The sequence below is a fragment of the Sceloporus occidentalis genome, unplaced genomic scaffold (genome assembly GCF_023333645.1).
Source record: "Sceloporus occidentalis isolate IW3139 unplaced genomic scaffold, rSceOcc1.0.p SCAF_136, whole genome shotgun sequence".
Lineage (NCBI taxonomy): Eukaryota > Metazoa > Chordata > Lepidosauria > Squamata > Phrynosomatidae > Sceloporus > Sceloporus occidentalis.
Window position 1 is genome coordinate 1,533,795 of NW_028317116.1, and position 21,701 is coordinate 1,555,495.

At 41.3% G+C, this 21,701-nt stretch overlaps 1 protein-coding gene across 1 annotated transcript; it reads right to left on the bottom strand.

Annotated features, from left to right (window-relative positions):
• Nucleotides 1-1,015: 1,015 nt before the first annotated feature.
• On the bottom strand, nucleotides 1,016-16,226 carry LOC149281299 (SNF2 related chromatin remodeling annealing helicase 1-like). The gene is made up of 16 exons (XM_089499486.1): nucleotides 15,368-16,226; nucleotides 13,663-13,713; nucleotides 12,884-13,144; nucleotides 12,181-12,231; nucleotides 8,228-8,411; nucleotides 7,653-7,803; nucleotides 7,067-7,225; nucleotides 6,292-6,357; nucleotides 5,265-5,405; nucleotides 4,970-5,188; nucleotides 4,698-4,768; nucleotides 4,248-4,350; nucleotides 3,328-3,510; nucleotides 1,687-1,787; nucleotides 1,435-1,531; nucleotides 1,016-1,228 (listed from the first exon to the last, which is right to left on the bottom strand). Exons 1-16 carry the CDS (start codon nucleotides 16,224-16,226, stop codon nucleotides 1,016-1,018), a joined length of 2,910 nt encoding a protein of 969 aa, XP_089355612.1.
• Between the last annotated feature and the right edge of the window lie 5,475 nt (nucleotides 16,227-21,701).

Below are 21,701 nucleotides of genomic sequence, written 5' to 3' on the forward strand. Positions count from 1 at the left end.
CTAAACCGGCTTAGTGTATATATATATATATATATATATATATATATCTCAGATCCTGCGCAGCAGCAGAGACAAGTCTGCCAAATACAGAATTCACAGGCCCAATTTTATATAAAGTCCCCAGAATGGCTGCAGATGGGAACAGAAATGTGAATTATCCGCCCAAATTATTTGAAAGCTACTTATACTTAAGTTGACAAGTTTCCATATAAGGTAAAATAGAAAAAGCAGCTTAATTATTACATATTTTATTTCTTTATAAAAATTCCCAATATCCTAAAAAAATAAAAACGTCATTTGTGAAGCTTTAGAGATACATATAGAGACGTGACGTGAGCACAGCGTGTCTACACCTATGTACTACTAACCCCTATAGCCAAGCTCACCCTATGTCGCTGGCTTAGGCCAATTAGTACCCCGGGGGGGGGGGTAAAAGGGGCAACCAACATCAGCTGAGTGACTGCTACCTGTATAAACGCCTCAGCTCACCGCGCGCTATAGTTTTGAAAGCAAATTATGCCACTTCCGGGTTCAGAGACCATAGAGTTGAAGGCGCACCGGAAGCAGCGCTCCCCGATAGACCATAGAGTCGTCCGCTGAAGGACCGAGTGTTTCCATGACGACCAGGACGCAGCAAAGACGTGCAGAGTAATTCACGTGACTGAAGTTACTGTATGGGCTGTGCGCGTACTGCAGCTGCTGATCATTACAACCCCTAGCGTGCACAGCCAACCAATTTGAGAAGAAATAGCTATTAAAATGTAAGCTAATGTTATTGGTTCCCAGGTAAAACGCTAACTGGTCCTCATTCTCCCTTCCCCAGGATCCTTTTTTATCAGTCTCCGAGTGTCTCCCTCACGCGCACAGATTGATGAGAAAGCATCACGCGATCACATTAAAAAAATGTTTTAAAAAAAATATTTTTATAGCTTTAATGTGTCAAATTAGTTTAACAAAATACAAAATATTCTTTCATATTAAACTTTTTTCTTACAACAATGTACATTTTCTATTTTTAATATTCTGATCCGAAGTAATCCTCAAGCTTGCGTTTCTTGCAGGGGCTTTCTGAGTAAAGGTCTGAGGGGGCGTCTGCGGTAGCGTCGGGGGGTACTTCCGCCTCCTCGCAGGCCTGCAGTAATAAAGCTTCATCTGCATCGTCCGTTGCGGCGGCGCCCTCCGAGAAGGACCTCTGGAAAAGGTCATAGATGCTCTTCTGCTTCGGATCCTGCAGCGAGAGCCATGAAGATATTACCGGCTGCGTTCCAGCAGTAAGTCGGAAACTTTTTAATTTAGTGTTTCCTCAAGCAGGTACATGAAGTATGATCCAAACCAGAAAACAACATTTAATGTGTCTTTTTTACAAATTTCCCTTCCTATGAAAGTTGACGTCATAGTACAGAGAGACAGAGCGGGTACATTTCGCCAAGTTACCTTTTTGAAAAAATCCGTAGATTCAGTTGTTTCATTAAAATTATTCTCAGACAATCCAGCTTGGCTGAGGATCGTTATCTTCTCCTGGATCATTGGCCTGTAATAGAGATAACACACAATTACACACAATACAGTGAATTCCAGGATAAAGAGACTGTGACCTGTAACCTGGCACGACGGCCGCTACCCACTGCCTGTCAGCCAATTAACTGAGCATGATGAGATTTTTAGTCTAAAACACAATTTCCTTACCATAAATAATCGTCCGCAGTGCCTTTCGCAACAAGATAATGGATATTCACAGAGCTTGTCTGTCCGATTCTGTGGACCCGATCTTCTGCCTGGATTAGAACCTAGTTCAGAGGCACAGTCAGTTATAGCGTTTAATTAATGAGGGAAATGACAGCTGATCAATGGCCTTTAATCTTTTTATCACATTCCATTTCTTTAAACACACTTTGGATCTAAGTGGCTGTGTCTCTATAAAAAAAAAAATATATATATATATATATAAAAAGTGTGGGGAAAAAAAAAGCTTTCCAACTTTGCCCAGAATAATTTTCTATACACAGCCATTATTGTGTTAAAATCATAAAATGGACAATAATCAAGCCAAAATAAAATGTTACTAATTACCTATTTTTTGTTTCGAGTATAACTGTGTTTTCACAATATTTTTATTTTTTTATTTTATTGCAATCAGGCCAATCTAAAAAAAACTACCAGATCTTGTTGCATAAATGAATCAATATTTTTATGATACTATAATCATTCCCCTTAGGTAAAAAAAAACTGATTTGGACATATTAACATACGCGTTTAGATCAAAATACTGTTTTTCTTATTTTTAAATTGATTAAATAGCTTAATTGATTAGAAATGAAATAATAAAAAGGTTGCTTCTTTTAATTGACTCTTCCCTGCAATCTCATTCTCAGCTGCAATTGCCAGAAGTTGCCTGCAGCGTATTCCATGTAATTCTGCAATGTAGGGGTTAATATTTCCCTGAATGGTAAATCTAAGCTTAATTTTAGTATTGAAAGGAAAGGGCTTATTAGATATTCCGAGAATTTTCTTGAAAAAACACGGAGCAAGATTCACGGAAAGGAGCCACTCGTCCGAATTTGTTTTCCCGACAACTAGATGCTGGAATTAAAGAGCAATAAGGCAGCCTCATCAATCAGAGCCTCTCTAAACGGGTCAAGAGGGGGTGAAGTGCAGGAGGCCGAATCTAACAGCCAGAAACAGTGGGACTGATTGGGCTCCCAGTACAGAACATCGCTCCCAGTACAGAACATGGCGAGCGCACACGGCAGCCACAGTTCCTGGAAGATCAAGTGCCATTAACGGAGAATTTATTCTTAAAATACACCCAGTTCGCACGTATTAAAGCAATCCAGCAGCCAACGACTTTGAAAGAAACAAAATTAAACAGAGCATTGCCTTAAAGGGACAGTACGACTTATTTCAGACAGTGTTTCTACTGGACGAAAAGCCACGATCTTTAATTTAGAGCTTTAAATGACATTTTACCTATAGAGTGCCAATAGAGTCTGTAGCGCTTCTCTGTAACAGACAACATTAAATGCTGGGACATTCTGGTACATAATAGAAAGAGGGCTCTACTCCTAGGAGTTTACAATCTACTAAATGAGGTGTACATAAGGGGGTCTGTTTCAGTGCAGATTAAAATCTGGCAGGGCTGCTGAGAAGTCCCCATTTTCTTTTACACGGTACCACTGGGTTAACGGTGGAACCAACTGTAAGAGGGAATTTGACCAAGAGTGAATGTAAAACTGGAGCAAAGTCTTAAAATATGACTTAATGGTGGCGCTATAACCAAGGGAAGGTAGCCACAATCTAATACTTCAAATCATTAGAGCATCAGCTTACCCCTGGGTTCCAAAACAGCTCTGCAAACACAACCAAATCAGCACTAGACAAGGTCAGCCCCATGTTGGCAGCCGTGATGGACAGAACAGCTATACACGACTTCTCCGAAAACTGGAACTTGTGACAGAGGGACTGGCGGTCAGAGGACGAGGTGCTGCCATCGATGCGAATGAAACAGACGTCCTATAAGAGAGGCAGAAGAAGAGCCCTCAATAATTAAGATGTATGAGGCCACTAAGCTAAGGATTTCCCCCCGAGGTAGGACCACTTCTGTATCGGGAACCTCACATTTTCTCTCACAGGGCATTATATACAAATATTTTAATGAATTAGACTATTTTGGTAATCTTATGAAAAAGCCATACATGGAATGTGGTTAAAAAAAAGCTTAGGAAACATGGCAGTGCATGAATCATATGAATCAGGCCGTGTCTCACGCTGCCCCAAAAATAAGGGCAATGGCTCTAGTACTATATTTAGCTTTAGGTGTTCTTTTCACCAGAATAGGAGGGACACAACCAACCTATAATTCAAGTCTGGTCTATTATTTAGCCTTCTGTGTAGTTTCTGAATTGACAAGAGTAGCTTAGCAAACTCTTTACAATTCACTCTAAAACGACTTTTAAGAAGGGTCTTCCAGCTCATTTTTACGGGCAGATCGTATATCAGGGGCTCACAAGCTATCACGCACTCCATGTGTTTAAAATGTGTCCTTAATAAACCATTCGCTCATCAAGGAGCTCTGATTAAATGAAAGTCTGCATATTCCTGCCATCGATGTTAAAAGCCACCCCACGGGCTCTAATGAAGATGCTATACATGGCCAACTACATGAAACGATTGGGAAAAGGGTCCTGTTAGTGCTTCTATCTTTTAAAGGAATATATTTAATATCCAGTCTTGTGATCTGAACCACGTACCTTCTTCCCCAACTCTTCGCAGATGGAGTCGAGCACCAGCTTGTGATGAGCAAATACAAGAAACTTCTCTCTCCCACTTTCTAGCAAATCCATGATGTATTCACTGCCAAAGAAGAGACATCGAAACAAAGATAGTCTTAGAAGACACTAATCACTTCTCTTTAACCCAGCATCCAGAAGGCATCAAAAATTTTTGCACGGGAATGGGGCAAATTTTTGGGTACATTTCCCATGTTTCTAGTGCAGGTGACACCGGCAGTCATACTTCACAGCCGCTCATCTACAATTCTCATCGCAGAGGGTTGGAATAACGATGGATTACGAGAACCGAGGTCAAACAATGAAAAGACAAATCTGTCATGTTCTCCCAAATACAATACAATATATTTTAATGGCTTATATCAGATACAGAGGAAAGTTCACGTTTTGGCCCAAATTACAGTCACTCACACGACAGAGCGGGTCTTGGCTTCAGCGGTCCGGTTGTAGAACTGGAGAAGAGCCTCCTTTTCTTGAACTTTCTGCAATTAAGACAACAAACAGAATAAACTAGGAGGCACAAGCCACCTTTCATTGGTTACATTTATATAATTCCTTTGTTTGTTATTTGATTTGTCTATATTGAATTGTAAGTACCCTGTTAGCTATCCCCCTCATCCTCGGGAATGCCCTCCTCTGTCCTATCTAGGTGTGCAATGTGCTCCCACATCCATCAGACTCACACTTTTAAAGTTTTTGGACATCTCCTTGGCCGCAGCTGCAAGCGCCGCCTTGGTTTTGCCACTGATGCCTTCGGGGGCAATTACGACCATTTTGCGCTGTTTGGACGGTAACTGGGACAGAACTTCCGACTTTAACCTTCGGATCATAATAGACTCTTCGAGAAGCAGTTTCAGCTCATTCAGGTTAGAAGAGCCGGAGTAATCCCATCCCCACGGCATCTGTGAACGAGAAGTCATGCTGTGGTGAGCACCGGGGGTCCAGCATTAGCGCTGCGCAGCGGCGCGAGGGTCTCACCTGCTTAGCATCACAGTAACGGAGCCCAAAGTCATGGAAACGAGGGAAGAAAGTTGGCCTCACCGCAGCAATCTGCGTGTAGAGCTCGGATGGACGAGACATGGCGGGGGTGCCAGACAGTAAGATCACCCTTTTCGCACTCTATACAAAATACATATAATATGCTGTACACAACGTCCATCAAACATCTGGTATACACTTTATCACTCCCATCACTCCTGTGTTCCAATGGCACGTTGTGTTCGCTGATCCAAGATTAAGTTTAAAAGGCTAATTGATGGTTAGAAAACCCTTTTGTAATTATGTTACAGCCAGAAATGTCCTTGTTTTCCATGAAAACAGTGGAGTGACCCTAAATGTTTGAACGGTAGTTGTACCCCCATGTATGCCTGGGGAAAAAACTGGGCATTACTAACATTACTGCCCCATTAATATTTTGAATAATAAAATAGGAGCGAAAGCCTGTTAGCGTGTGATGTATCAGCTGAAGAACTTCCAATAGGAGAACTTAATATTTAATGTACATTAGGGAGGTGCAAGTTCATTCTGGCTTCTCAATTATTTAAGAAAAGTAAATTGGAAAAGTATTTCATTAGGTACAATTTATAACTCTAATAATACAGAAAAACACACCATGCGATGCATAAAATAATAGAATTTGGTGGCAGATAAGAGCAATTCACACATGCAGTCTGCCCAACTTTCAAACTTGACTGTGACCGGGTCCTTGATCGTGTTTTATATTCAGGATAGTCTAATGCTTGTCATATGCAGGATTAAAGTTCCTCACTGGATTAACGTCAACCAATTCTGCTGGGAAACTGTTCCAGTTACCTACCACCATGTAAGAAATATATGCTTACACACTGTATTTCTAAGCCTTTAACCCTCTAGTTTTAGATTATGGTTCCTTGGTCTCATTTCTCCTCTTTTGAAATAAACTTCCCACCTGGACTTTGACAGAACATTAAAAGGAATTGAGGGCTGCAAAAGAAAAGCCTCCTCTGTACATATTATAGGTTTATACCTTAAGCAGCGGCATTGCAGATTTACAACGGGCAGTTTTCACATTCTTCAGAAAATGTGATTCATCCTAAAAAAAAGAAATAGAAAAGTGTAAACACATCTCTACATATATAATAGTCCTTCAACGTTGCTGTGAAGCTGGAAAGGACTTAAAGAAAAGCGCAATATGATTGCACCTTCACTGTTATATGACCAGCATGAAAACAATTCCCACCAAGGATCTGCCTGATGATTGTGTCTTGTGCGTGATCATAGTGTGTGCAGGGGAGGACAGATGAGCTGCAGGATCATGTTGTGTGCAGGGAGGGAGGGAGGACATGCTGGATCATGTTGTGTGCAGGGAGGAATGGAGGACATGCTGGATCATGTTGTGTGCAGGGAGGAATGGAGGACATGCTGGATCATGTTGTGTGCAGGGAGGGACGAGGGACCTGCTGGATCATATTGTGTGCAGGTAGAGCCGGAGGAGCTGCAGGATCATATTGTGTGCAGGGAGGGACGGGGGACCTGCTGGATCATATTATGTTATATGCCTTTCCCATGCATATGCTGGGAGTCTGTTCCATTTAACTACAACCCTCTCAGTAAAGTCAATCTTTCTAACATTACATAATGATCTCTTCTTACATTTCTCCTCCTTTGAAATAAACATCCCTTTTGTACTTTGTTAAATGTACTTTAAGAGTAGGAAATTAAACACTTGATTGTTATAGCCTCTAGGTGAATCTTTTAAAATATGACAGACCAGAGTTTCCTGAATTAAATGCCTTACTTACGATAATGACAACTTTGAAACTAGGTGCATTCTGCTTGTCCATCTTTCCAAGCAGGTCAAAGCTGACAATGTTAATAAGGCTCGTTGACTGGCAGTCTCGGCTGGTCACTATAACGTTGACAGAGTCTGGGTCCACCGAGGGCAGCCACCGATGAAAAGCCTAAATATGACACACATTATATGGCACATTATTAGTGAACCTATTTAGCACGTGGGTCGTCAAGAGTCCTACGACAAGGAAATATACCAGAGGATGCTCAACATTCACTGCCTCTTGTTCAATCAACAGCTCAGAATAACAAAGTAATTAATTAACTTCATCATTCCTGGGTTCCAATGGCACGTTGCGTTTGCTAATCCAAGTTTAAGTTTAAAAGGATAATTGATGGTGCGAAAACCCTTTCGGCAATTATGTTACAGCCAGAAATTTACCTGTTTTCCATGAAAACTGCTGAGTGACCCCAAACTTTTGAACAGTAGTTGTACGTGAATACTATGCAGAAACATCCCATTTTCGGTTTATACGCTGCTGTTGTACAGAAGTATTTCAGGCAAAGAACAGGCAGTAAGAAGCATAAAATCCTCACCTCAGCCCATGTAAACCTGACAGAAGACGGGGCCACCACTAGCAGCGGCCACTCGCTCCTGTAAAAGGCTGCAATACAGATAGCCTGGATAGTCTTCCCCAATCCCATGTCATCCGCAAGAAGCAGGCGGCCTTCCCGAGACACGGCAAAGCTGGGGGAAAAAAACAAGGCAAGAAAAGTAAAGTGGAAAAGTATTTCGTTAGGTATAATTTCTAACTAATAATACAGAAAAACCCACTATGCGCAATGCATACAATAATAGAATTTGGTGGCCGATAAGAGCCATTCGCACATCCAGTCTGCCCAACTTTCAAGCTCTGTGACCAGATTTTTCTTTTTCTCTCTCTTGTTACATTGAATGGGAATGAATTTTATATATATATATACACACAATTTGAGTGTTTCTGATATCAAAGTTAAATATTCGAATAATCTTGAAACACTAATTATATAACACTCTGGAGATGCAAAATCGGGAAATGTCCATCTCAGAGGTACGGGACGTGATCCCCGATGGAACTCTATCCTCTGGGAGTTAATTAATCGACCCAGCGATGCGTCGTGATTTTACTCACTTAACGCCTTCTCTCTGGAACGGCATCAGGCTGCTCACAAGCTTGGAATCCACGTGGGAGAGATCCACGTCGACCGTCTCGGCGCGGCTCACCGATGTCTTCTCAAACTGGGCAGCGAAGGCTTGGATCACGGGCCTGGGGAGAGGCTCTACCTCCACCTGCTGAATGCCGCGCGCCGCTTCCACTGCAAAGGGGCCAGAAGAAGAAAACTTAGACCATTCCGTGAGACTGTTATAGAAATACAGAATTCGACGGCTAATAAGAACCATCTAGTCGCCGGTTGCTCCTGCTGTAAAGACTCAAACCTTAATCAGTCATCTTTGATTCAGGAGCCGTATGTCTATCCCATGCATGTTTAAATCCCCTCATAGTATTACCCTTTACCACTTCTGCTGGGAGGCTGTTCCATCTATCTACCACCCTCTTGTTAAAGTAAAACATCCTTACATTACAAGGTTACATGCCAGGCAAGTAGACAGGAGCGCTCCCATCGACAGTGCTGGAATCAGGTCAGACTTGGCAATGGGGTTATCTCTGAATGAATACTTGAGGGCCCAACAGCTGACACAGACTATTAGCTATGTATCATTTAATACCATAGAATAATTACCGTTTGATATATTGATATGTATAGCTTTCGCTTTCCAAAAGTGTAATTGATTTACAGAAATTTGGTTTAAAACTAAGAGGACCACCAAAGGGGAGCAATAACATCAATGTATTTTTTTTCTGCTCCTAGAATCATTTTAAAATGAAGTAATCCTGACATTTTCCAGCACACACTGACTAATATCCTTTATATTCTATTAACATTGTACATTGCTGGACGAGAAAACCCAACGCGTTTTGAAGAGGTTCACAGATCAATAATTATTAAAGGGTCAGACGTGCATTTTGTTCTTGGATCCTAACATTAGCCTTAAGAAAAGTTGTAAAGCGATACATTGATACAATGAAAGCAAAAACAGTGGTTTTTATTTTTTCCCCCAAAAGGGTATATTCCTTTTTTTCTTTTCCATTAAGAGCCAAAGTTTGAGGGTTCGTCTTATAATCCATTAACTACACGGTAGTGGGAATCGAGAAATGAAACAGCTAAAGGCTTCCTGGATTTCATTCTCATCCAAAGGAAGCCGGCAGCCGTGCGTTTCCTAACCTTACCGACAAAACACAATTCTTCGTGTTCTTAGATTCTGAGAAAGCGCAGCAAACGGTTTCTCGGAATTTCTTTCTACTTTGGAGAATTTATAGCGCCTTTGGTTTGGAGCAGCATGCGCCACCGCACAGCCTCCCATTCACAGGGAAAGTACCGATGGGTTTAAGCTCTTTAAATCACACTTTCCACTTTTCTGCCCATTTCTTTCGCACATTTGTTTGTTTGTTTGTTTGTTTTAAAAAAAAAATTGAGCTGAGAATTCCTTCTGCGACAGCAAGCAAAAAAGAAAAGAAAAACGAGAAAAAAACTGAAATGACAGAAATAACGTGAGGAATGTGGAATGAAAGTTTTATTTCTATGCCTAGAAAATCGGATGAAGATTTTATTAACATTAGAATATTACAAGTAGCAGAATATAATGAGCGAGAGGCGGACGGACAGCCTGTTAGATAAAAATAGGCACAAATAAGTTTATTATAACCGTGTCATTATATAGAATAATACCTAATATTCTCATGTTATTGATATTTTTCAGTATAATACTAGAAACCAAAATACCTCTGCAAGTCTTAAAAATTACCAAAAGCAATATTTTATATATATATATATATATATATATATATACACACATACATACACACACACACACACACATACATAAATATTTATTATTTTTTATTTTGAGTTTGGTTTGGTTAATCAATCTTTAAGGCATTGTCTTAAAAAAAAAAGACAATGTTAAAATGATTGTAAGCTTGTGAGCCGAGCTCTCTCTATCTAATGTATCGGTTTGTCTATTCTTGCCTCGTCATTCCTCTTAAATATACTGTATTGTAAGAAGCGCTGCGTAATTTGTTGGGGCGATATTAATAAAGGGGGTAGTACACTTAAGGGGGTAGGCAGTAACAAATTGCGATATGTGGTAATTTTGATGTCCCCTCACTTAAAGGGTTAAACACTAAAGGTTTGCATGGAAACGGCAGAAACAAAAGGAACAATACAGTTAAAATGAAATGAAGCGAGGAATAATAGGGAACTTATTACTGCGTTTCCTTTTTATAACTAAAAGCACAAATGATTAGGAAGCCGCTCTACCAGCATGAATCAGGCAGGTATTGTCTCCTAAAACAACCTTTTTTCTTCCTAAATCGAAGCCGGCGGAGCATCGGGACTTTGCAGGAAGCAGCGGGTGGCGAGAAACGGTCAGATGCAGAAACAATTATCTGACAGTCAGATCATTTTCAAACATAAACCCACCTTTTACAAGCATTATTTAGCAGGGTAAAAATACGCAGCTTTTAGTTATAAAAAGGAAACGCAGTAATAAGTTCCCTATTATTCCTCGCTTCATTTCATTTTAACTGTATTGTTCCTTTTGTTTCTGCCGTTTCCATGCAAACCTTTAGTGTTTAACCCTTTAAGTGAGGGGACATCAAAATTACCACATATCGCAATTTGTTACTGCCTACCCCCTTAAGTGTACTACCCCCTTTATTAATATCGCCCCAACAAATTACGCAGCGCTTCTTACAATAAGTAATAAGTCGAACTGGAAAAAAAGTATTCTGGAAAATATTTAGTACTTTCCCAAAAAATCACTATATAGTCTTCAAAGCAGAAGGAACTTCAGAGAAACAGTTTGTGTCTCATTCTTACAAATTGTCACTTTGTTTGTAACGCGGGATACGCAGAAGGCAACTTTAACATGCCGCCACCTCCGACAACTCAATGTTAAACTCTGTGACATCATGGTTCCAACTGCGTAATGCATGAGTCACACATGACATCACAACGCAATGGCTGTTTAATGGGAGGAGTCACACATGACATCACACCAGCTCAGATGTCCCATTTGAGAACCTTTCAAACTTGATAATTGTACATCTGTCACAATTAGGCTTTCAATCCCGTTACTGCACCCATTACTGTCATATTACAGCACTCTGAGTAGGTTAACCTTTTGTGAGTAACTTTAAAACGAAAAAAATAAAACATTAAAGCACTCGCCTGACACAGAAGATGAAGCCCTGCTGCGACAGCTGCCCTCCTCCATGGTCCCACTATTCTTGCCACCGATTGACTCCTTCAATAGGAGGACTTTGCACAAGCGCGGACAGAGGTCCGAAAAGACAGCCACATGCAACGATCCCCGCGCCAGTGCTGGGGGTGACTGGAGGTGAGAACATCACGTGCAGGGAGATTTATTCACCCAAACACATCTCCTGCAGGGCATTTATCTGGGGGGGGGGGGGCAAATGCATCCGGGGGGGGGGGTTCTGCAGAAATCCCCCTCCATGCATTTGCAAAAGGGACAACATGAAAATTTAAAGGGACCACATTAAAGTGTGTATGATGCGTGGAGTGTCCCCTTATATGAGAGCCACAATCACAATAATTACTAGGATCGGGGAGGCCTAGGATGGAAGTTGCTTCTTTTTAAGGTCAGCATTTGTGATTTATTTGAAATTTTGATAATTAAACCACCCCAAAAAACCAACAGATTCCGTCCAATCACGAGCTAACAAATATCATGCTCTCCGAATAAATACTTTGAAATGTTAGGAAGCGGTGAAAGCTGGCAGACCAATTCCAGTGACAGTAATTAATTTCTTTTCCGAGCTAAATATTTGATATTCTTGGGGCTGCTGCTGCAGACGTTTGCTAACGATGCATTTTTATGGCTTCTCATAAATAAATCATTGTCTATGAGCTGTGTGTTGAGACAATGCAGATATTTTATAATTATGTTTGGGTTTTTTTATTGCAGGCCGTAGCACGAAAGCAAACATAAAAAGCTTACTTAGTTTTTGGTAATCCTCCAATAAAAAGCTCCATTTTCTGGTTTTCGTATCTGTAAAAAAAAAAAAAATCAGAATTCTGTCATTTTATTTCGTAAAATAAAATATTTCATTAGATACGCGGCAACCCGAGAACTTCCTAAATGTGCGGATCTGCCTAAACACTCTAACACCTAACACTCGGGGGTCCGATTGCCCTGCAAAATTAAATACACTGTGGGGGTTTAAAGTTAACTGTATGTCCCAAGTAAAAAAAAATTTTTCTCCATGTGGAAAAACACTTGAAAGTGGGCACTTCTCTCAGACTAAAAGTATAGAAAATTTAGAGTAGTTGCTTTTTTATGCTTTCTTGAAAAATAAACATTTATGTGGAACTTTAGTTTATTCTGTTACAGTTTAGCTGATAAATCCTCTAATTTGCTTCTGTTTCCTTCGTGAAAAGCAATTCTTGCTGTCCCTGGTAGGCCAAGCTAACTCAGGTCAAGAAAAGACAAGAAAGAAGAATCGCTGATCTGCAGAACGTCTTGCTGGGGTGGCTGGAGTACCTCTATAGTAACTTCTGCCAGGAACAGGAGAGCAGCAAGGCTTGCAGCTTCACAATGGAGGAAAGGGCATCAAATAAGAGGTTTTATCTGATTAAGACCCATCATATTCTCCCCTGCCTGTAAATGGTTAAAACAGTTTAATGAAGGTTGCCTCTCTCACCATAATTCCTGGAGCTCATTTGCTTGAATAAGGCAATGATTTCGGCGTGGTATCCGATATCCACTTCAAAGCGCGAGCGGAGGACGAGCAGGCATCTGCCTTTGACGATAGCGTTGGGTCTTTGCCAGTTGTTGCACATTCCTAAGAGGGTATTAACGGAAGCCCCCGCGCCCGACGCGAGCGGATCGGATCGTACGTCCACGGCTTCCATTCCATCCAGAGGGCTCAAAACCACCGTCTGCAGCCGCTGCACTTCACTCACTGAAAAGATAATGTGAAAAAACACTGTGCGCCCCGGGGCCATTTTCTCCCTCTGTGCCAGTAGGTCTTAACGTTTGTGAATGTTATCGCTAGTTTCAACGTTGTGTTGTCACCTTCTCTTCTGTCATAGTACCGAAGAATCTTCCGGGGGTCTATAAACACAACGTATTCTAATAAAATAATTCACAGCATTCTGACGAATAGGAAAAACCATTGTTTCCCCAACCGTCAATATACCTTCTTAAGCAATCCTGTAAGGAGCCCATAAGAGAACACAAGTGTTCCTCAATATCAGTGACTGTTGGGTTGCCATGTTTTACAGACCAAGGTGCCAACATACAGGGACACGGAGAAATCGTATTTGTGGCGCTACAGGTAAGGTTACAGGTAAACGATCAAATACAAAAATGTCTATTTTGTTTTTCAAAAGGAAAAAAAAAAAGGCTCTCCTAGGGTAGATATGGTTTCATTTTCTATCCGGATAACATCTCTTGATTTGCTTTCCGATGAATACTTACAAAGTGTAGCATAATCATCCTGGCTAAAATTCCACATTTTTGTTGCAGGATCTAAAACAGAGAAGAACGTGAGTGAGAAGCAGCCATAAAGAAAACATCAGCCATAAACTTACTGACATGGGTTGAGGGAGTTGGTGGGCATGGAAGACATGTTACACAGTCTACAAAGCACAGGATGATCGATGGGAGAAAAAAATAAATACATTATTATAAATATAATATAGGTATTATATTTAAAAAAGGTTTTTGTTTGTGAGCTTCCACGTCTCTCAGCGTCTCTTTAAAGATACATTATTCTGCAAAGCACGCACGCTAACTCCGCACGGCCACCGAACTGTACAAAGCTATCCACCTGGGGGACCGGTTTTTAATACCATCGCCTGTATACTTTCTGTGTTTACCCTGCTCTTCATTATAGGTTGTAAGCCTACAAGCGCGGCCCTCGCAACCCAAACCGAGTCTGTAATACCTTCAGAGTCCCGTTTGTAGCTCCGGGGAAATACTCGGCACCAAAGCAGAATTAACCATAACAAAAAAACAAATGAAATGTGTCTGCAGGGAACGTCCGTTTTAAATTCTTATCGCTCGTAAGCCAAGGCGATTTGGGATGCTGCTTCCTCATGTTAGAAATTAGTGGCTTAATCAAGTTTGTGAGAACACAGCTTGTAAAGTGTGTTATAAACATGCAATTTCAATTATCGCTGTATTTATGCAATATTTTACAAGCTGCGGTAAGACAATCAGACGGAACGTCGGCAGAGACCTGCGGTAACATCTGAGAGGACTCGGCATAAATCAAAGCATTACGATAAGGATGTATATTTCACTGAACCGCTAATGGATACTACAGAGATAGATTGGGATAATTTCTCTAATTGCAATCTCTTTACAAGATAAAAAAAAGTTTGGGGTCCCTGGGCTGTTTTCATGGAAAACAATGAGATTTCAGGCTGTAACAGAATTACAAAAGGGTTTTCTAACCATCAATTAGCCTTTTAAACAAACTTGGATCAGCAAACACATTGTGCCTATGGAACACAGGAGTGATGGGAGTGATAAAGGGCCATTGGAACACAGGAGTGATGGGAGTGATAAAGGGCCATTGGAACACAGGAGTGATGGGAGTGATAAAGGGCCATTGGAACACAGGAGTGATGGGAGTGATAAAGGGCCATTGGAACACAGGAGTGATGGGAGTGATAAAGGGCCATTGGAACACAGGAGTGATGGGAGTGATAAAGGGCCATTGGAACACAGGAGTGATGGGAGGGATAAAGGGCCATTGGAACACAGGAGTGATGGGAGTGATAAAGGGCCTCTATAAAGAGATTCCATTAAACACCAACATTAACCCCATCTGCACTGATTTCTGATCCATTTCATGTTATTTTAATGGACAAAATGTGCTTCTCTTTCAAAAACAAGGAAGTTTCTAAGTAATACCAAACTTTTGAACAGTAGTCTATATGTACAAGCAAACCCTACTGCGTACTTAAAGGGACATGATCAAATATACAGCATGTCTAAAACAATCAGGAATTAAACTTTTCAAGGAATATGGGCATTTGCCATGTTGCAAAACATATGATTCATCTAAATTAATCTTCAAAACGCAGAGTTTAGTGAACCCACCCCACTGTTTCGTGCGATTAACACCAGAGTGCATGGAGAGAGGTTCTTTGCATTGAGGGTTACTCACACTCACCGTAACTCTTGCTGGGTATCGTTTTAAACAAGGAGATCAGCTCTGCGTTGTATCCCACTTCGACGCGGAAGCGTTTCTCGGGATGCCTCACACACCTCCCTTTCGTGACGTTTGCCGCTTTCTTTGCCGTCCCGCTTTCTGCGCTCCCTCCGCCGGCCACCTTTTCCTTGCCTTCAGTTGCTGTCTTGCTGCCAACAGGCGCAGTTGACTTGGTGCTTGTAGACGACCCGTAAAAATGCTTAACGTTATTCACTAAGGGTCCATTCCCAACTTCAGACCCCGTCCTGCTGCCGCCAGTCAGCGCTGCTAATCTGGAGCTTGCTAACGACTCATAGAGCTGTGAATTATTTGCAGTCCTTGTAGCCCCAGCATTACCAAAACCAGGCTGTATCGCAGGTGCCTTGTACAGGTCAGCAGGTGGTCTGTTGGCTTCCTGCGGATTCGGGTCGGTACCACCTCTGCTTAACTGCTTGTGTAGATTCGAGGTCTGTGGAGCTGCTGTTCCATTTTTTATGCTGGAGGAGTTTTGCTTGGGATATACAGACACCGGCTGTCCAGCCGAACGCTGCTCATCCTTAGCCGATGATGGCGGATCAACCTTTACGTCAAACCGCGGAGGAACGCATTTCTTATTGTTGCCGCTTTCCAGTTCCTTACTTTCTAGCGGAGCGTTAAAACTTTGTACCTTTGGGGGCTGCAGAGCCTTTCCCGGCTGAGGTTTGTTTGAAGCCCCCGAGATGCTCTGCTGCCCGTTGGCAGCATTCTGCTGGACGGCAAGTCTCTCCGCTCTCCGGGCTAATGCCCTCTGTCTGTTCTCCTCAATCTTTCTCTTCTGTTCCTCCGTCAAGCAGACGGACATCTTCTCAGGTCAGCGCTTTAGTCTTCAACGATCAGATGTTCACAATGACTTGACACAACCTGAAAATAAAGGAGACCCACGGCGTTCACATCTCAAACATAAATAATTACATTTAGTTACACGGTCAAAATATTTCATCCTTATTAACAGCACAAGGTGTGCAACCGGATTATAGAAATTCCGCGTTTAAGTCACCAGGCAAAAAATGCATTTTATTTCAATTTCAGCCAAAACAGCAAGTTCCTGGAATAATCCTGGCGGTCCGTTCTAAACGAACGATCCTCATGAAACCCACGGAACGTCCAGGCTTATTACCTAGCAGCGTTCTCACAAAGCAGCTCTGCCGTCGTTTATTTTATATACGCTATGACGTCATATTCTGCGTTCAGAGAACATATTTTATATCCCGCGGCAGCAGAGCTTACTATCATTCAAGCAATGGCATCAGATATAGAGACAATGACTATTAAATGGACCCATAGTCTAAAAACCTCCATTAAAACATTAATATGAACACTTCTAAAACACTGAACCGGGTGCTGCCACGTATGACGTGCGTCACATGTTTAGTACATAAGGTTTAGGGGGATAATCTTTATTGTGCACATGACTAGTGGGGGTAACAGCTGGCTACCTGCAGACTGGCTTTGGGTATAAACGGGCATATACTGATGCCAAGGCTCCCATCCCCCTCTTTGTATTTACCCGCCACCGTCCTCCATCCTCACACACAGTCCCTTGACACCAGCTCCGCCTTGACAACAACGCGTCACCAGCAACGCGACGGCGAGGGTAAAGCGGCGCGCGGCGGCTACGTCATCGGCAGCCATTTTTACTCCTGGCAAGCGAAACATGCATTGACTGCGGGCAGTGGAATGTGTGGCGGGCTGAATGCCTATTAATATTATTGAGACGCTGGTTAGCAGTTCTCAGAATAAAATTACACTTTTACTTGTCAAATAGTTACATTTAATAAAGCTACATTTGTTTTCCCCCAAAATATATTTGATAATAATTGATTTAATAATTGATTTGGGTTCAATTAATCACAAGCTTTTTATATCAACCAGACTTTTCAAAAAATTGTGATATAAATACATGATCGTTAACTAAATAAAAGAAAACAACTAAACTGAGGATTTCCATTATTTTCGGTGGATAAGAGAATATTGTTAAAAATGTTACTCAAATGTATTGAAAAGACTGCTAAAAAAAATAAATAAAAAAAAGCGATGCCCTAACAAACAAATATAAAAAAAATTAAAAACGGTGCAGCGCGGTGGGGCAATTATTTTGAAATAATTCAAAAAAGAGATTTCTTTCTGTCTGTTCAGGGCTATGAATATTACGATAAGAGCTCTGTAACCCCGGAGAGATCGCTTAGATCTGTAATCAAAGGAAGCCGATGAGTTAATCAGCGAGGTTCGTTAATACTTTGATGATGTATGAAGTTTTATGCACAGAGGCTCCAAAATATTACAAATTATCTCTCTATATATATATCATTATTATATTACAAGGCAACAAAATAGAACTCCTTCCTATTCTCTTCCGCTGTCATCATATATATGACTTCCGATTAGTGCTTTTGCTCCCAGTATGTTACGGTTGATATCCCTGCTTAAATGCAGGTGGCTCAATAATGACAAGTCAAGGTTTCCATGGCGACCGGTATTAAAGCCATTTGATCGAGTCACTACAAAGAACCTTTACGATGGGCCATTAACAGGTTAATATTTCCAGAGTCTCAGGGTCCGCTCGTTTAGAAAGTTACGATGAAGTACTGGTAGAAATATTTTGTTGCCTCGTATATATAATAAAACATAACGGTATCCATCGCTGACATCAGTGGGCGGTCCTGTTGACATTGGTGGGCGGATCTTCTGACGTTGGGGCACATCGGATGGGGCATTTGCAGAGTGCGCCAGCTAGGCAGTACACACACGCTGCCAGCAGGGGGTGCATTCAATCACTAGGCAATATAGAATATATAGTATATACTGTATATATATATATATATATATATATATATATATATATATATATATATATATATAGTTTCACAGCGAAGCCTTTTCTAGAATCTCCAGTAATATATTGACAGTCAGTACGCTTTATACTACAATTATAATAAATAAGAAATTATACTACAATTTCTTTAATTTTGGGCTGTGTCGCCGCGTATTTCTGTGCCAACCGCTCTCCGATTAACAATAATTAGAGACGAGAACAGCTGCTCTCCTGGTTAGCGCCTATAGCAGATACGTGATCTGGATCCGCGCATGAAGAATAATCAAATGGCGCTTCGGATTCCGCATCCTCGGGGGGTGAAGATTCAAACACCGACGTGTCCTGTGATCTCCGTGTAAAAGGAATGGCGTGTGCGTCCGCCCTAATAGAATAAGAACGCGGGAGATGGATGACTACCCCCTAATGATGCCTTTTAACTCCAGATCTGTTACCCAAATTCCAAATGTCTTCACGTCATTGTACCGGCATCGCATGGCTTCTAACGGCGGGGTCCTGTTACTGCGATACATTACGTGCAGAAAGCAGTTTAATGTGAGTTTAATGTGATTATTCCACCCTACTTTACCCAAGATCAATAGACTTATTGAGTTGGTCTCGTGGTAGATACAAAGTAACGCGGCCACACTGTGAGTACCCAACATCTCCTTGGGTCTTATTCACTAACAGTGGCGTTGATGAGTGGCTTCAACGCACGTCAGTCTCTTTGTTTTGTCTGATTTTCTATAAGTTGGGGGAAAATACCTACTGAGAATTTGCACTATATCAGGGAACTAATCCATATGGAAGACAGGGGCCTAGGGTAGTTGTGTACAGGTCGAATGGCTCGCCCATGGCCAAACACCCCTTCCCCCACCCAGAGAATAAAAATAATAATATAATAATATATAATATATTAATATAATATTAAAAGAATATAATAATATATATAATAATAGAATATCCTGCATATAGTAAGCAACCTAATTGGATTTCTCTTTAACAGGTTAATGACTTTAACATTTTAAATGCAGAATTACAAACGTAATTCCTACTACTGTTGGATTCAAAAATAAAACAAATAATAATTATTATTTAATGTAAAATTTTGCTTCATAATTTCGAAGCTGTGGGTTATTACTGTATACAGCGTGGGGGGGTTATTACTATATACAGCGCTGGAGGTTATATTACTGTATACAGCGTGGGGAGGGTTATTACTGTATACAGCGTGGGGAGGGTTATTACTGTATACAGCGTGGGGGGGTTATTACTGTATACAGCGCTGGGGGTTATATTACTGTATACAGCGGGGGGGGTTATTATTACTGTATACAGTGCTGGGGGTTATATTACTGTATACAGCGCTGGGGGTTATATTACTGTATACAGCGCTGGGGTTATATTACTGTATACAGCGCTGGGGGTTATTACTGTATACAGAGCTGGGGGTTAATACTGTATACAGCGCTGGGGGTTATATTACTGTATACAGCGCTGGGGGTTATATTACTGTATACAGTGCTGGGGGTTATATTACTGTATACAGCGCTGGGGGTTATATTACTGTATACAGCGCTGGGGGTTATTACTGTATACAGCGCCGGGGGTTATATTACTGTATACAGCGCTGGGGGTTATTACTGTATACAGCGCTGAGGGGGGTTATATTACTGTATACAGCGCCGGGGGTTATATTACTGTATACAGCGCTGGGGGTTATATTACTGTATACAGTGCTGGGGGTTATATTACTGTATACAGCGCTGAGGGGGGTTATATTACTGTATACAGCGCCGGGGGTTATATTACTGTATACAGCGCTGGGGGTTATATTACTGTATACAGCGCTGGGGGTTATATTACTGTATACAGCGCTGGGGGTTATATTACTGTATACAGCGCCGGGGGTTATATTACTGTATACAGCGCCGGGGGTTATATTACTGTATACAGCGCTGGGGGTTATATTACTGTATACAGCGCCGGGGGTTATATTACTGTATACAGCGCTGGGGGTTATATTACTGTATACAGCGCTGGGGGTTATATTACTGTATACAGCGCTGGGGGTTATATTACTGTATACAGCGCTGGGGGTTATATTACTGTATACAGCGCTGGGGGTTATATTACTGTATACAGCGCTGGGGGTTATATTACTGTATACAGCTCTGAGGATTATGTTTAAGGAGAATTTTTTTCATTGGAATTCCCCTTTAAGTTGCTGGAGAATGATATATATGGACCCCCAGCGGGAAGCCGGTATTTAACTCCCCTGTAGTAACCCATGAGGACGGAACGAGGACTCCGTGGATAACAGGCACAGTTTTGATTCTTCCTGTTTCTACAACTCAATAACAGAACATGAAAGGAACATGAAGTCTAATGGAGGAGCCCAGCAAGTGTTCATTAGCAAAGCATTTGTGATGTGTGAACCATTCTGCACAAGAACATTAATGGCCCCCATACTGCCCCGGTAAAAAACCAAATACAGTGCGTGTTTTCAGCACTAATAAGCATTACATCCCATACACGGCTTTTAGGAAAAGCTGTATAAATGGGTAATAGAAAAGTATTAAAAAAAATGGAAATTTGGGAAAAAATTATATTTTTTATTATTCTGCTGTTTGTAGCTTAAAATTCCAGAAAAAAAAAAAAGTGAATGTACTTAAAATGAGCAATAGACCGAGGTGCTTGAGGGCGGCTACTGCTAAGGAGTGAAGCCCAGAACTGAACGATGCATTAAATATGCAACCCAAATTCACGTGTGTGTTACTTCCCGCGTTCCACACTGATTTAAAACAAATTCCCCCCTTCTAACCCATTATTTTTACCCCATAACCTCACTTTTATGAAACATCTCCCTAAACTTTTTTTTTTTTTTTAAAGAAAAAAAAATATATATATAAAATAAAGAATATTATAAATATATACATTTTAAAATTGTGATACTAAGTGCTGGTCCTGGACCAAAAAGTGCACCAAGCAAAAAGCCCTTTTATTGCCCCAAACCAGTACACTTTTTTTCTTTTTTGAATGCAAGTGTAGACATAGATCACTTGCGCATGTCCCCCAACAAATTGTCAAGGATACGGTTGCGCCCCTTTCCGGGACCAGACTGGCTTCTTAACATTGGGGTGCCAACGACTGTTACAGGGTCACCGTACCCAAGGCTGGGTCCCCCTGTTTGAGGGCTGAGGAATCACCAGTCAGTCCCTCATACGGATCGCACTCAGCTATCCACGGATCATCCAGACCACCATTCGTAGTAAACCAAGAAGAACTCTCTTTATTACAAACACACAGAATTTATATACAAGCTCAATGCAATGTGTACCGAACCCAACCCCCAATCCCATCACTCACATCCCCTCACAAATCCCATCAGTATACAGGGGATGTATCAGGTGAGGGGATTACAGAATACAATGGGTTCCCCCACCTGTGTTATCCCCCCTGTAGTGC